At 31.3% G+C, this 16155-nt stretch overlaps 1 protein-coding gene across 1 annotated transcript; it reads left to right on the top strand.

The window, feature by feature from the left end:
• The first annotated feature begins 1695 nt into the window (after positions 1-1695).
• Positions 1696-16052, top strand: LOC129229965 (three-prime repair exonuclease 1-like). The gene is made up of 2 exons (XM_054864352.1): positions 1696-2146; positions 13559-16052. The coding sequence occupies exons 1-2, from the start codon at positions 1888-1890 to the stop codon at positions 14533-14535; spliced, it is 1236 nt and encodes a 411-aa protein (XP_054720327.1). The 5' UTR covers positions 1696-1887; the 3' UTR covers positions 14536-16052.
• Positions 16053-16155: the final 103 nt, after the last annotated feature.

Genomic DNA, 16155 nt, shown 5'->3' with positions numbered 1-16155 from the left:
TAAGAGGCAATTTTTAATTTTTTTTCCCCTTCACTATGTTCTGTCTCTTACCTCTGATACATACAGCAATACTTTTACTTTGCTGATCGTGTTTTAATGTGTTTTCCTCGATGTTCTGTTTTGATTCACCTTAAGAGGGGAATGGTATTAAGAGAGTGGTTCAGGACTCTCCTTCAAGTGGAGCATTGAATATTCCCAATTTTCTGGGGCCCACAGGTTACTCCACCGGAGGAAATTTTGAAAAATAGATATAAAATTCTGCATTTTGAAGCCGTATAAGATGTAGTTGGAACTACCAATCAGCACCGAAATAGGCAAACAAAACTTTTTGAAAGTTATATACTGTTTCGAAAATTAAGATAACATGACAGTAAAAATTGTTTTTGATTTGACAAATCAATGACAGCAGTTTACAGAGAGAAAAAGAGCGCGAGAAGAAAGAAGACAATGCATTGTTACTTGCTCACATTGGCTTTTTGTACAATTAGTTTTTACTCACCCCTCCAACCTACTCCAACCCACCGACAAATGCAGCAATAAATTAAATATAAAATTATCAACAGTAAAAAATGCTTTTTAATAAATGGTGTTAGAAACAGTTTTAGAAAATATGTAACAAAAGAGTGACATACTGTCCATTTGAACAATTCATAATGTAATAAAATTGGAGCCCAACTTTGCTTAGGATTTTCAAAGACTTATCTAATTATTTTCAAGGACTCTAGAACAATTAAAATTATTTAACGCACTTAATTTATACTTTCCAGTCCCTGATATTTTAGTACTTGATTGTAAATTTTCACAGTCCAATTCTAACTTTGTAAGAAAAGCTATTTTAAATTTAAAAGAAAAAATAAACTATAGACTTCTTAAGAAAAGAACTTCAGTTGCAAGTGTGGCAGAAAACGAAAAGGAATAGAGGTAGTGTGTTTTTTTTCGTGCCAAACTGATTTACAATATGCAGAAGAAGTAAGCTAAAAGCAAGCAATAACAAAAGACTTTCCAAAATGCTGCATTCGGAATTACATAAATAGCAAGATATGAAACATGTGAGTCACAAAAATTTGCAATATGTTTCAAAAATGTGAGAACCATGGTTTTTACATTTTTGGTGCAGTATGTAGCAAGGAGCTGAATTTTGACGTATTATATTGGCATTTCCTTACCCCCTCCCATTTGAGGTTTGAGCCACTTTTCCAAATTTTCAAGCACTAGAAAATAAAATTTATTTTTTCAAGTACTTTTCTTTTTTTGGAGCGAATCATGCTAATTTCCGGGAGTTGGGGGTCCCCTAAGCTATAGCTTGTACTTAAATTCAGGCCTGACCTACAGTGACGTCGCGGCGTAGCATATTAACAAAAGTTCAAAGAACGTCAGGAGAATCGAGCTACACGAACTTGCATACACCCGTATGACGTCACATATGGCCAACTTTATTTCATGAGGGTCACTTCCTCCACCTAGAGTCCCCGAGTAATCGCGTTTGGTGATTGTTCACTGCGAGCGATAATAAGCGGCACGTTGTTTATTAAACAAAGGGCTATTTTTAGCAAATTTGACGAAACCCCGTGCAACAATGTAAAATCCGATCCAAAATGGCTAAACTTAAGCTTAGGCGTCGGCCTATCTACATAGCGGCTCTACCTCCACCGACTATCTTTTTTTCTTTCTTTTGCTGGCAACAACCACTTCAAAATCAAGCGTCTGTTTGTTATTGTTTACTGATAAGAACGGCAATTTGAACTACATAAAATTTTTTTAAAGCGATTTCATCTAAATAGTTTCCACTTTGAATAGCAAAAAATTCTTTTGTGAGAAAAAAAGATTGATTTTTGCCTTAATTTTATTTGTGTCAAAAAACTGATTTTATTTTACAAGAACAGAACAATGAATAATAATGCTTGCGGGACGGAGATCAACCACAAAAATTTTGATTCTCCAGTTTCGACCCTAATTTTCATGGATTTGGAAACCACAGGATTACCAGGTGAAATCGGTAAAAGAAACGTTCATATTACAGAACTGTCTCTAATTGCTATCGACAGAAATGATTTTGAAACAGACAACACCTTACGGGTATTAAATAAACTTAGTCTGTGCATAAGACCGAGAGCTTGCGTTTCACCAAGTGCTATGTATATAACAGGTACGTTATAGTAATCAAATTACTATTTTTTGTTTATATGGTTAATTTAATAAAAGTACAAGAAAAAACAATTCAACGTGAATATATGTTTAGACAAATGAAGTATGGCTATAGAACCTTAAACAAGTTCCCAGATAAAACTAATCTGTAATATGATGGAAATTATTCTTGCATTGAGAATTGATAGATAAAAATCTAGGCATTACTTTGTAGGGATAAAATTAAAAATTGAAGAATCATTTTTAATACATAAAATATATGTAAGAGTTTTATAAATTTTTGAAAAAATTCTATAAATATAAATGATATACATATGCAGAATGATACAAAATAATTATTTAAAAATCTGTACCATATACAAGAAGCAAAGGACTTTTAAGGTAACAATATAGACTATTATTTTTAAATACTGGGGGGCTCTGCCCCCAGCTTGCTACGGCTCATCATTTCCCGAAGATTGCTAAGCAATTTTGTTTGCTGAGATTGTACGTCAGGAATAATTAGACAGGGTGGCGACAGATCAGGGAGATCATGGAAAAGTCAGGGAACTTTATTAATCAGGGAAATATCAGGGAATTTTGAAAAAATAACAAAAAATCAGGAAAAATTGATTTTATGAAGAAAAAAAATTTTTTTGCTTTACAACATTAAGTACTCTAATATCCAACACATTTTCCGCCAATTATCTTTTCAAAAAAAAAGTAAAATTAATAGGTGCGATTATACACTGCCACATATTTGTGCATCTTTTTTCCTCAACGTTAAAGTATTGAATCTTACTTATTAACCACAGGATGAACTTCCTAAGATTGCTTCTGTGTCTGTTAGTTTGTTTATTTTACCTAGCTTGAAATTTCCTTTTACGCTTTCAATGCTACGTAAAATAAACAACCATACAGACAAAGAGGAAGCATTCATTAATGCCTTAGCTCTTTTGCCTTTATTCCATTGTCTCAAAGTAATTAGCGTACTGTAATCACAATTTCAAGAAGAAATCTTTGGTTTTTGAATTAATACTATAAAAGCTTAAAAGTTATTACTTCTTTGCGTTTTTAATTTAATTGCTAAAATTGAACTTTCAATTTAAAAAAAACTGTTTTTTGCCGTTATAGTATTTGTTGTCACCGCAAATCATAAAGGTTTTCTTTTCTTCAGACTTAAGTGATTCTTCAATTTTATAACCAAGTTGTATTCTTCTTTTATATATTTTGAAATTAACTAATTGCTTTTTTTTCTTTTCTTTTCTTGCATTTCAAAGTTGTTTGTTACAAAAACAATCTAAGATTTTTTTGGTTACATACTGAAATCATTTGAAATAGAGTTAACTTGTGTACTTAAGTAAATATCTTTACTTTTTTATTGTTAAAATGCTGTATTCATTCATTAAAACCTATGTTTTTGATTAGAGAAAAGCTCCCTATGAATGGAAGTCAAATGGTTTCATCTGTTTTGCATAAATATGTCAATTAGTTATATAAGAATAACTACATTACTTCTATTCTTTCACTAGTACTTGTTATTCTTGCAACAATTATTATACTGTTTGAAAACTTAGTTCAAAATAATTTCAATTACTTTTTAGTTCTATCATAAATACACATATGTTTTTAAGAGTAATTTTAATAGTTTCTTAAAATTCTTATGCTAAGTGGTTTCTGGAAGTAAAGTTTTTTTTTTTTTTAATTTTCTATAATCTTTCCATTTGTAGAAAAATTTAATATACTGTTTTGTAGGTTTTTTTCCTCCCTTTACACAACTTAAAACGTTTAAAATGCTGCATTTTATACAAACATACAATGGATTTCAAGTAGAGCCAAGAAAGAAAACCATTATCATTGGTAATGTAAATCAGGGAAATTTGGTGAACTTAGGGAATTGAGAATCAGGGAGATCAGGGAAAAGTCAGGGAACTTTTCTTCCCAGTTCCTGTCGCCACCCTGTTCGACTAAAACATGAGTTATGATTAGAACAAAATAAAAACCCCACTCCCCATCTCATAGAAAATATTATTTTAAGTAAAGATCTCACTATAATTAGAACATTAAAATTCCAATTCCCACCCCAAAAAAGATTAATTTGGAGAAAATATGCGTAACAAAATTATTTTCCAAAAAAAATGCTTCGAAGAGCACCCCTTTTCCAGGGTCCAAAAAGGCTAGAAGGCTTCTGAGCTCAGCAAAACGGTGGTTTTGTACCTTTGAAAAACCCTTTTAAGTTCTCAGTCTCCAGTAACATTTTGCTCCTTAGCTACAGACTTCAAAATCGAGTTCAGCTGAGGTCTTTCACGAAAGGTGTCGGACTTGTAAACAAAGGGTCCCTGGTTTAATTCCAGCTTGTCAAAGATCCTCTGTGTTCATTAATGAGAACTGGAGTAGTCTTGCATAATATAGACAAACGCGCAAACGGCATTCGCAGAAAATTTTTGGCTCTGCAGAAAGTTTTTTCAAACTGCTAAAGAAAATCCCAGAGTTTATTTCTATTAAAGCGTTTCTCCAAAAGCCTTTTAAAGCACATGTGTAAAAAAAATGACTTTGGCAGTTTTCTTCAGTTGATGAAAAATAAGCAAACTACATGTTATTGTAAAAAAAAAAAAAATGATTTAAAGCACATTTTTTGTCTCTTTCATATTTGATTATAAATTTATTTTTTTTATTCAAGGGTGAGTAAGGCAAAATAATTATTTGCAGAAAATTTTCCAAATAGGATTTGTGTTTGCAGAAAGCTTTTCATTTTATCTAAGTCTGGACTGGAGCACATTAAATATGACATAGTCACTAAGTCCTGTAAGTGAATCAATACCTCTGGGGATGTTCAACCTGGTATTACTCGGGTTAAGGTCTAGATAAAAAAAAAAAAAGAGCTGTCGTCAAGGCCCTATCTAACCGGTTAAACCATAAATAGTGGTAGATATAGGGGACCCTGGAGTGTGATGTTCCAATTGAGAAAACTGGATCAAATTTCTTGTTATGAGAAAAAAAAAGCAGCTTGTTCAAATGACATAATTTGTTTAGGAGTGTGTGGAAATTGGTCAGCCCTTTAAAAGGCAATCAGGGTTTGTACTCAATTTGAAAAAGAAAATGAAGGAATAAAATGAGATTTTGAAGGAGTACTTTTGGGCTTTCCTTCATGATGTCATGCTTTTTTTCAACATATTTGATCCCTTCCCCTTTGTCACAGTATCACACTTCACCTTACTACTCCCTAATGTCAAATGCCATATTTTTCATAAATATATTGCTATAATAACTGCATGATTTCACTTTTTGTAACCCTCTCTCAGCCTCTTGTCATAATTTCATGAACTTGTCTCCCCCTCAAGGCATGACATCACTTGTAGATGACCCTTTTTAAAAAAGTCAAAACTGATTTACAAAGCAATTGTTTTTTTTTAAACACAATCACTTGATATAGTACATCTATTTGTGTATTTTTAAATATTTAAACAAAATTAGAGAAACTGACTTTTGCTGCTGAGGTGGGGGGAAAAGCAAAAATCATAAAACTTAAGCACAATTAAAGCACGTTTTGCTTCACTTATGAAATGTCTTAGTCACCTAATACTATTTTCATCTTCAACTTTTATGACTTCTATAATCAATTTGTAAATAAAAAAATATAAGAAATTACTACATTAAAATTGTCTTTTTACCTTCGCCTTTGTGACGAAATTAAGTTGTCAATCAAAGTACAGTAAAACCCCTCTAACGGACACCCCTCAAGTGCGGACAATTCTTAATTCCCCAATCCCAAGGAAAATAACATTATTAAACCCCTGTCCTGCAGACACCCCTCTATTGTGGACAGAAAAATTTGTCCTGTTAGTGTCCGCATTAGAGGGGTTTTACTGTATTTTAAATTATTGTCCTAGAGGAAGCTAAAAAAGAAGTTTTAAAGGAGTTAAAACCAAAATGAAGGAGTTTGAAGGACCCTTCAAAAAAACTTCCGAAATGAAAGAGTAATGGAGGAGTGTACAAAACCTGGGCAATTTATGCACGATTTTAGATAAAAAATGTGCAAAATAATCAAAATTTAAAAAGCAAAAAAGATGCTCCAAGGTGCAATCAATCCCTTGGGGGTTTGATGAAGTTTTGCACCAAATTTCAAGGCTGTTGTTGCTTTGGGGCCTCCTGCATGATGGACAGCCACTAGCACAATTTAATTTAAATTTAATATTACTTAAAATTTGTAGAGATACAATTTTTAAGTAAGGGGGGGGGGGCAAAGCGGGTAGGCCTTCGTACGCCCCCTATGGTGTGTAAGCGGCGATGCATAGACATGTTCTGTTACCCTGAGTTTTAATCAGCACCAGTGAAGCGGCATGGCACAACCAGGCTTAAGGGAAAAAAATGATACTTTTCTAAAGACAATGAAGTTTTATAACTTGTGATTAATCAAAGACAAGCTTATTTCTTTGATTGTCAATAATATTATGTTATACTGACACCATCCACCTACAAACTACGATAGTCATTTCAATTGTTTCTTTTTTAAATTTAAGGTAATAATTATTGCAGTAAAAAACATGCCTTTGGGCAAAGTGGGTATAGGATTTCATCATATATTTACATTTACAGTATACCGTCGTTTTATGTGGCTTTATTTTATGCGGTTTCAATTATACGCGGTTTAGGATTTGACACCTGTTATTTTCTTTTATGCAGATGAGTTTTGGTTTTAGGCGGATGCGGCAAAGCAAACAGATAAAATTTTCCCCTCTTTTGAAATCCAAACTCCTAAAGATTGCAGATTACTTGTAAACAACTGCATTTTGGCCTGCTAATAATCGAGCCTGGGTCACTGGAGATATTTTATGCGATTGGTTCCAGAGCCCTTTCCAGAAGTAAAGTTATTAAACTCACACAATTTAGAACTCACTGGAAGAAGAGCTTTTAGGAGTGACAAAGGAGGCCAAAACCAACGAGGATATCGGTGTCAATGACGCACAACCAAAAATGTTCACATTGAAAATTTTGAGCCATTCCTAGACAATAGAAATGATCTTTCTGATTTGTTACTGAAGGAATATTCTATCATGGAAATGACGCAAGTGATCATGGATGCATTAATGCTCTGTAAAGAACTACGGAGAATAATTCTTAATGACTGCCAAATACTATCATAGCTAGCTCCTCTTTATAAACAGAACACAAATTAATTTGTTTTCTTTATGCATATTGTGCATTAAAGTCGATATAAGTACACATTAAACTTATTATACAACTAGTCATCATTAGAATGAATTATTTTGTTATCTACAGAACCAAACCCCTATTTTAACTATTATTGTTAGGTCTCAATTTACGCAGTTTCGATTTAGGCGGCATTTCCCTGGAATGTAAGCCTCGCATAAAACGAGGGTCTATATGTATTTATAATTTCTTGACTAGTGTACTGACTTAGATTTTCTATTTCAAAAGGATAAGTACAACTTTAAAAAAGTTATTTTTTAGGATGGCAATTAATTAGTCTATTAATTTAATTAGTTATTTCTTTATGTTTTATAAACAAATGTGCTGACTTTAAATTGGATAAGTACAACTGTTTTATATTTTTTTTTATATAATGGCAGGTAGCTAGTCAACTGTTTTAATCATTTACGACTTCACATTTGATTGGCAAATCTACCAAACCATAATTAGTTAAGTTCACTTGCTTTGCGCACCCTGGTAGGGCAAAGTGAGTTTTTCAAATGTTTGTAAACTTTAATAATAAATAAATATTGTTGGGTTTGAAATAATACAAAAATTACTTTTTATTTTGAAGTTCAAGAGAACCCTACTAGGAAATAAAACCAAAATTGTTGCGATAAAAATCCAAAAACTACAATTCTTGAGTGTTCTTCGAAAACCTACCTGCTTTGGGCCACCCTCCCCTAAATTTATGCACTATGCTTGATCCACTTAACTTTACTACATTATTAGGACTTAGACCATTTAAATTGTATCAACAATTTTCAACATTGACAGGTATAATTTCTTTTATTAGATTCTATGAAGTAATATTGACTGAGGGAGTCCGCCCTCCAAAGGAAGACTAAGAATATAGAAATATTAATAAAATTCATTCTGCAAAAATGAAAGATATAATTCTATTTCTGGTTACAAAACACCACAACCTTACCTATTAAAGAGAGCAATTATTGGCAGTCAGTTTTTATTAATAACTTTTCAGCAGTTGCAGTTTACTTACTTGCATGCTTATATACATAAATTTATCTTGTTAGTGCTTGACAAATCGAATGCATCATCTTAGCCATTCTTTCAAGTACTTATCAATAAGATAGAATTTTCAATACACTCTTTGCACCTCGCTTGGATCTTGACTGACATGAAATTGTTGCTTCAAGGTAGAAATCCATTTTTCTTGTTTGTTCAAAGTGTACATTGAATTACAAACATTGTCTCATGAAACATAAATTTCATTTATACTTGACTGATTTGCTTTTGAAATAAGTCATATTAAAATTTTTATTTTATTTACAAAAAAAAAAAAAAAAAATAATAATAATAATAATTAGCAAAAAATGACCATCTGGAATTATCTAGGTGGAATATTGTTTCTGATAAAGAAATTCATCAAAAAGAGAACTAATGCTATGCAATGAAAAATAAATTAATTTTATTTTTAAGCTGCTGTTTTTCAGTAGTGCATTGCATGTTTGTATTCTTATTTTGAGCTAATTTTATGCATTTTTAAATTTCATGACTTTTAAAATTTATAAATGCATAATAAGAATAAGACTTTTTAGAGTAAACAAGTAAATTAATGTAAACATGAGTGATGTATCAAAGTGTTTGTTTTTATTTTGAAAACAGTTATTGTTAATTTCACTCAAGGAAGACAAACAAGCTTGTGCTAGATTGGCAATGTTTTTTTCCTATAAAGAATCTGAAAAAATCGCTAAAACTGAAGAACAATTAAAAATTGTGCTGTGTAATCAAAATTGCAAAACAGATTTGGTTGGAAAAAGCAGGAAAACCTTTTTTTTTTGGTGTTGAATCCCTTAAATCAAATTCATTTTGACATAGAATAAAGTAATGAAAATCTAGTTTTCCTTCTATTACTTTTTAAGAAAATAATTCTCGAAATAGAAACCTTCATTCTTGGTAGTTCAAACAAGTAATATTCATTATGGATGAATCTTAGAGCAACATTCTATGAATTATTTAGTAATCAATTATTGTAGCATTTGTAGACGTTGAATTGAAATAATTGATAAAATAAAAAAGTTTTTATGTTCCGTGCCTTTAAAAGGATTTCAACTAAGAAAGTATAAAATAATTTCACTAAATTTCATGTAGATTTAAAGCCCAATACAGATTAAGAATTTCTTACACATTGTCTGGAAAATTCGAGTTGTAAGCTATAAAAGGAAAAATATGGGGTGCATGTAACAGAAAATTGACAATCAACATTTTTTTCACTCTACCAATAGTATAAACTGAAGTGATACATATCCTTCACACTTGTAGTTATATAGTACACTAACCGCCTGCGGCGACCAGCTGGTTCGCCTTCTTACGCCATTCACCTTTCTATGCAAGTAGCCACCTATGGCAGCTGTTTGGCTAACTTGTCATTTACCTTTTTACTTCAAGTTTGCCGCCTCCGGCGGCTGTTTAAATAAATTTGGCAGCAGTATTAATCAATCCATCTCTATCTTTTTTTGTGCCATTCACATTTTTACGCCAAGATTGCCGTTCATTTCCTAATGAAAACAAAGATCACTCAAAAAACAACTTTTTTAAGTAGAGCAAAAAAAAAAAAAAGTTATCTCCAAAATTCCCCTTAGTGTGCAAAAAGTAACAAAGTAAAGTAAGTGACAAAGAAAAAAAAAATCTTGCTGTTTTTATTGAATTAAATGCGCACAACTATGAAATTTAACGTAATATTGATACAGCAAAACGTCCAGCTGGGGGGGGGGGGGGGGGTGAATAGAAAAAGAAATAAATGCAATCCCTAAATTAAACAAAAAAAAAGGAAAGAAAAAAAGCAAGCGCTGCCGGAAAAACACGTGGTCATCACATCATAAAATGTAGAAGTAAGCTATATAGTAAAAAAATAAGATTAATATTGTTTGCGATTATTCTGTCGTAAATATCGAATCAAAATCCAAGTAGTGACGTAAGAGGCATAAAATATTGAAGAACGCTTTTTTCGACCATGCGTAGAAAGACATGATGTGTTCAGCATTAAAAAAATTGTAAAAAAAAACTATTGCGTATTTTGAAAAACTTTTTTCTTCTGAAGAGGGCGAAATGTTTTTACTATTACCAACTTAAATTTTAGAAATGAGGCTTTGATACTTCTTGCAGGATTATATTAGAAATATATAAAACCCAGGAAAAATGCAAAGTGAAGGTGTTTTTCAAAAATTCATAAAAAATACAAAAATTGCTCTAACTTCAAAATTTTTTCATTTATCATATTTAAAATTAAATTTCCAACACTATAGTACAAAAACTATTTGTGTGGTGCGATCGGGATCTGTGAGGCAAAAAGTACTAAAAAGTGCAAAAAAACACATAAAACATTAAATAACTTTTTTTGTAATTAAAATATCAAAAATCGAAGCCTGAGGTGCACATCTTCGGCAGAAACCATACCTGTATACCAAATTTCATCTTTCTAGGCCTTACTGTTTTCCCGGGAAGTGCGCCACACACACACACACACACATAAACATCTTATTTTATTATATGTATAGATGTACCCTGTGTTTTACATTTTATAGCTTACAAGTATTTTGATAGCTATTAAACTCTCAGAATCAAATTGTTCAGACAATCTGTAAGAAATTCAGAATCTGTAAAGGGCTTTAAATCTACATGAGGCTTAGGGAAATTATTTTATATTTTTTACTTCATATTAAAAACATGGTATATTAAAACTTTATTTCATTAATTATTTTCTGCTTTATAGTATTGTGTGTCTGAAATATTTCAATTGATTTTAAATACTTTGATCAGACAACAACAGAGATGGTGAAATTGATGATGACAGTTTGGTAAATTTACCCAGTTGATAAGATTAGCTTAAAAAATTAACCACATTCAAAATAACATTGTAATCCTACAAAATATTTTGTTTTATTTAAATTTTTATGTACAACATCAGTTCAATGCAAAGAAAAAACATCTCATAGTTTGGTAACCCTGAAACATAAGCAATTATTATTATTGTACTTTTTTAACTACACAACTTGTTTACTTCTGAAAAGCTGTATGATTTACAGAGAATCGTACTTAATAGATTCTAAAGGCATTATACCACATTAGTATATTAAAGGACAGTGTTTCTCGCTTAAAAGATACAGTAGGACTCCGATTTAACAAACCTCTCTTTAACAAGTTTCGCGATTCAGCGAATTTTTCTTTTCCCCCAACTAAAATGAAGGCAAAAACCCCTATTTAACGAATAATAAACCCTGAATTCAGGAATAATTTTACCAGCCGAATTTTTTTTTTTTTTTTGTTAATTTCAGTTATGAAGAATTGGATTGTTTTCCAAATGTATATCCATCTTGTGAAAAGCTAAAAAACAATTTTCTTTGAAGCAGCAATGTTTGACGGGCAAGTAGGCAACCAATGAATAGCCATTCTGTTGCAGAAAGCAATAATGAAACTCTCATTAAAACTTACTAATTCTAATGCTTTACATGGAATGAAACTGTTAAAACATATCTCATGCAGTAGGCTGTAAATGAAATCTTCCCTCCATAAAGTCGAAAGAGAACTATTTTGAGTCAAGCATCAAAAAAATTGTCAAAATCTATTACTCAGTACAATAAAATTTCAAGTTAACTAGTGTGTAATAAGTTGCGGAATCCTTAATAAAAGGTGTACACTTTTTAATGATGGATATTTTCGTGCAGTTGCTTATTGAGGCTTTTAGATAAAATAAACACATTTTTTTTTGCACCCCGATATTACGAATAACCCCGATTTAATATGAAAAAGTTTTGGTCCCAATGAATTCGTTAAATCGGGGTCCGACTGTATTATAATTGCCAAAGATCTTGTTTTAGAATTCACTATCAAAGGTCATTAGATCTGCATGACTCACCAAACATTGCCTTAAGGCCAAAAATTTGAAAAACATTGACTTAATCTCTTTTTTCAAAATACTATTTCTTTTCCTACATAATAGTAAATTTGAGTACAGTAGACCCTCGTTTTATGCGGTTTCGAGTTTACGCGGTTGAAGATTTGACACCTTTATTTTATTTTATGCGGATGAGTTTCGGTTTTACGCAGGTGCGGTATGCAAGCAGACAAAATTCTCCCCTCTTTCAAAATCCAAACTCCTAAAGATTGCAGATTACATGTAATAACCTGCATATTGATTTGCTAATAATCGAGCTTGAGTCACCGGAGACATTTTACGGCGATTGGTTCCAGAGTTATAGAGCTTTTTCTAGAAGTAAAGTTATTGAACTCACTCAGTTCAGAACTCACTGGAAGAAAGCTTTTAGGAGTGCCAAAGGAGGACAAAACCAACGAGGATACAAACATCCATGACACAATACCAAAAACGTTCACATTGAAAATTTTGAGCCATACCCAACTGCAAATGATTTCTGATTTGTTAGTGAAGGAAGATTCTATCATGGAAATGGCGCAAGTGATAAAAAAAGCGTTAGTGCTCTGCAAAGAACAACATTGAAAAATTCTTAATGGCGACCAAAATACTATCATAGCCAGCTTATTTTTATGAACACAAAATTAATTTACGTTTTCTTCATGCATGTTTATGTATCTATATCAATATAAGTACACATTAAACTTATTATGAAATTAGTCATCTTTAGAATGAAATATATTTTTCCATCTTTGGAACCGAACCCCTATTTTAACACTATTATTAGGTCTCAATTTACGCGGAATTTCCGTGGAACGTAACCCCCGCGTAAAATGAGGGTCTACTGTACTTCAATTTTTTTTTTCTCCTATGCATGTTTTATTTTTGAGACTTATTTATCTTTTGAGAGTGTTTATTCTTTTATTGTTATAAAGTGAAAGAAAATAGATTTATTAATATATCGCTCATTTGGAAGAAGAGTGCCACAATACAAAGAAATGAAATTTTACAAGAGAAGCGTTTGAAGTTGAAATTTTCTGGCAATTTGCATTAAGAAAAGTAAGTTTGCTGTGCTCTCCAATGATTAGTATTAGACCAAAAAATTTGTTATTATTTTCCAGGGAAGATAATGTCATTTAAAGCCCTTTAAGTGAAAAAAAGAAAATTAAAAATTTTGTATTGTGTGGCACTCTTTTTCTAAACGAGCAATATATTCCTATAAAATGAATTAGCATATCAATCTAATTTAATACTAAACAATAAATATCTTCTAATGCTGCTAAAAATTGATAATATATGATAAAATCATATTTAAAATTTTCTTTAATATAGGATTATACAATGATGTCTTACAAAATCAAGAGGAATTTGACGATTCAGTCCCAAAGATGTTAGAGTTTTTTTTTCGTCGTTTAAGAACACCAATATGTTTATTAGCTCACAATGGCAACAAATTCGATTTTCCTGTGTTACAAGCAGAACTGAAGCGTCTAAATTACACATTACATTCAAAAGTACTTTGTGCAGACACTTTAGAAGCATTTAGAACGATTTGCAGGACACCCCAAACTGTAAAAACTGCTTCAAAACAACCAATGTCAAATTTCAAGAATGAATTGGAGAAAACTAATGGCAAAACAATAGATTCAAGGCACCAAAAAGAAATGTCGAAATTAATAGAACATAATCACTTGTTTCATGTTTCTGAAAACAATGCAACTACAAACAATCAAAATGAAAATGAATTGGATAATGAAATTGATAGTTTATTGGAAGATGACATTGAAAGCTTTCGAGATATTGAAGAATCAACTGAATTAAATGAAAGACAACCATTTGAAAACACTGTTGTGGAAAATCTACAGCCACAATCAAAAAATGGCAACAATTTTGTATCTGTTTTTGATGATGAGCATACTCCAAAAAGAGCAAAAATTAACAACCTAGTGGAAAATGGAAAACTTAAAAAACAGAAGAGCAGTAAAGATATATATAGCATCAAAAGTGAATATGAAAACAGAAATTTGCCAGATACATCATCTGTAGCAGCCAAAAGAAAGCTTTTCACGGAAACAACAGGAAGAAAAAATGCAAACCAATCTGCTTCAGAAATGAAATTAAATTCCATTGCAAGTTTTACATTGGAAAAGCTATACCATCATTTCTTTGGTGAAGCACCTCCACAAAGTCATTATGCTGAAGCTGATTGCATTGCTTTAAGTAAAGTTTGCCAAAAAATCAAAGAACAATTTTTGAACTGGCTGGATGAGAACAGTAGTGAATTTTCTGAAATACAACCTTTGTGGTGATTGATGAAGAAATGAATTTTAATGTAGATAAATTTAATGCTTTTAGAAATTAATTATTTTTATACTTTCGATGATATTATAAGGAAATGTTACCCACGTGGAATGAAATTATTTTGACTTCAATTAACTTCAATGAAGAGTAAAATAAATGAATTTTAACCTTTTAAACCTAAAGGCCAACAATTAACAAGAACTTGTGTTTTAACTCATATGTAAGAGCAAAGATCTCCTGTTATATAAAGATATACTGCACCATCCTGTGCAGCTCAAAAGGATGTTTATATTTTTAATTATTGTATTAATTATCTGTGACTTTACTTAATGAATTTTTATGATACATGATTTGATACTATTGGGAGACTGATGTATCACGTTGGAGAATTGAGAAAAAGATTTTAGAGATCAAATATTAAAATCACTATTAAAAAAAAATATTTTTGCATAAATTACTCTGCTTGAAATTAATAATTTATGATAAACGAGCTAGCATGATTTATTTACCTATACCCTTTATCATCATGAGGGAAGAGGGAAAATCACAGCTTTTCATAAGTTCAAAACAATTATGCCTTACTTAACTATGTGGAAGAAATATAGAAAAAATACCACACAAAATAATTCTAAAAAAAGTGATTTTGTTTTTTAAATTATTTATAGAAAATTACACTATTTTTCAGTCAGCAAAAAATTCTTCAGTCTTTTTCAAAATACAAATTAAGCTTAAACTGTAAATTCAGAAAAAAAAATATATATAGAAACAAATAGAAAAATAATAATTAGGGTAAAAAATACGTTAATCTAAGGTATTACATGCTGAAATAACTTCCAACTGTCAAACTACTAAAATAAGTACAACATGCAAAAGGATTGAAATCTCAGACATTAGAAACAAATTTGCGCAAAGTACATAGGGACCTTGGCATATTTCCAAAAAAGTAAAATTTCCATCAATCTATATAAATAAAACAAAGAATATATATATGTCTGTCTGGTCAATTTGATTTTTGCACTTCAGAGTTTGTAGATAAAGTTATGCATTTCAAACTACCTACCAAGGGTCTGTCACTAAATGATGTCATGATGAGGGGGAGGAGGCATGGGAAATTGTTTTAGTTTGCGACAAAGGAAGGGAGGGAGAGGGTAACATTAGGGACACACATTTTTATAATAATATGCTTATGAAAAATAGCATGACATATAACAAAAGGAAAGGCAAAGTGTGACACTTTGTGACAAATAAAAGAGGGGGTCAAGCATGTTGAAAAAAAAAAGTGTGGCATCATTTATGGACTTCCCCCAAGAACTTTTTTTAAGGGACCCACTAAATATGGGTCTACAAAGGGGGGTCTGCTGTCTGTAAAGTTTGGGAAGCCCTGGTATAAGTAATAACATCTGACAACAAACATTTCCTTCCAAAACCAAAATGCAGAGAAGCGTTTTTAATCTCTGTAGAGCACTTAGTCCTGAGTTATAGTTGTGTCATTTCTCCTGAACGGATTAATAGGGAATTTGCTTTAGCTTTTCAAACCTATTTATAAAATTATAGCAAAAAAAAAAAAAGGTACTTATCACATGTTAAACATTTTTTTGAATCTTCCACCACATCATAAAGACAATGTA

Source organism: Uloborus diversus, chromosome 1 (assembly GCF_026930045.1).
Source record: "Uloborus diversus isolate 005 chromosome 1, Udiv.v.3.1, whole genome shotgun sequence".
NCBI classification, from domain to species: Eukaryota; Metazoa; Arthropoda; class Arachnida; order Araneae; family Uloboridae; genus Uloborus; species Uloborus diversus.
Note: the sequence above shows the minus strand (reverse complement) of the source record. Positions and strands in the feature narration are given on the sequence as shown.

Excerpts from the sequence above, each read along its gene's own strand:
- LOC129229965 (XM_054864352.1), top strand. The coding sequence starts at position 1,888 with ATGAATAATAATGCTTGCGGGACGGAGATCAACCACAAAAATTTTGAT. Across the intron at positions 2,147-13,558 it reads AAGTGCTATGTATATAACAG|GATTATACAATGATGTCTTA; the intron begins GTACGTTATAGT and ends TCTTTAATATAG.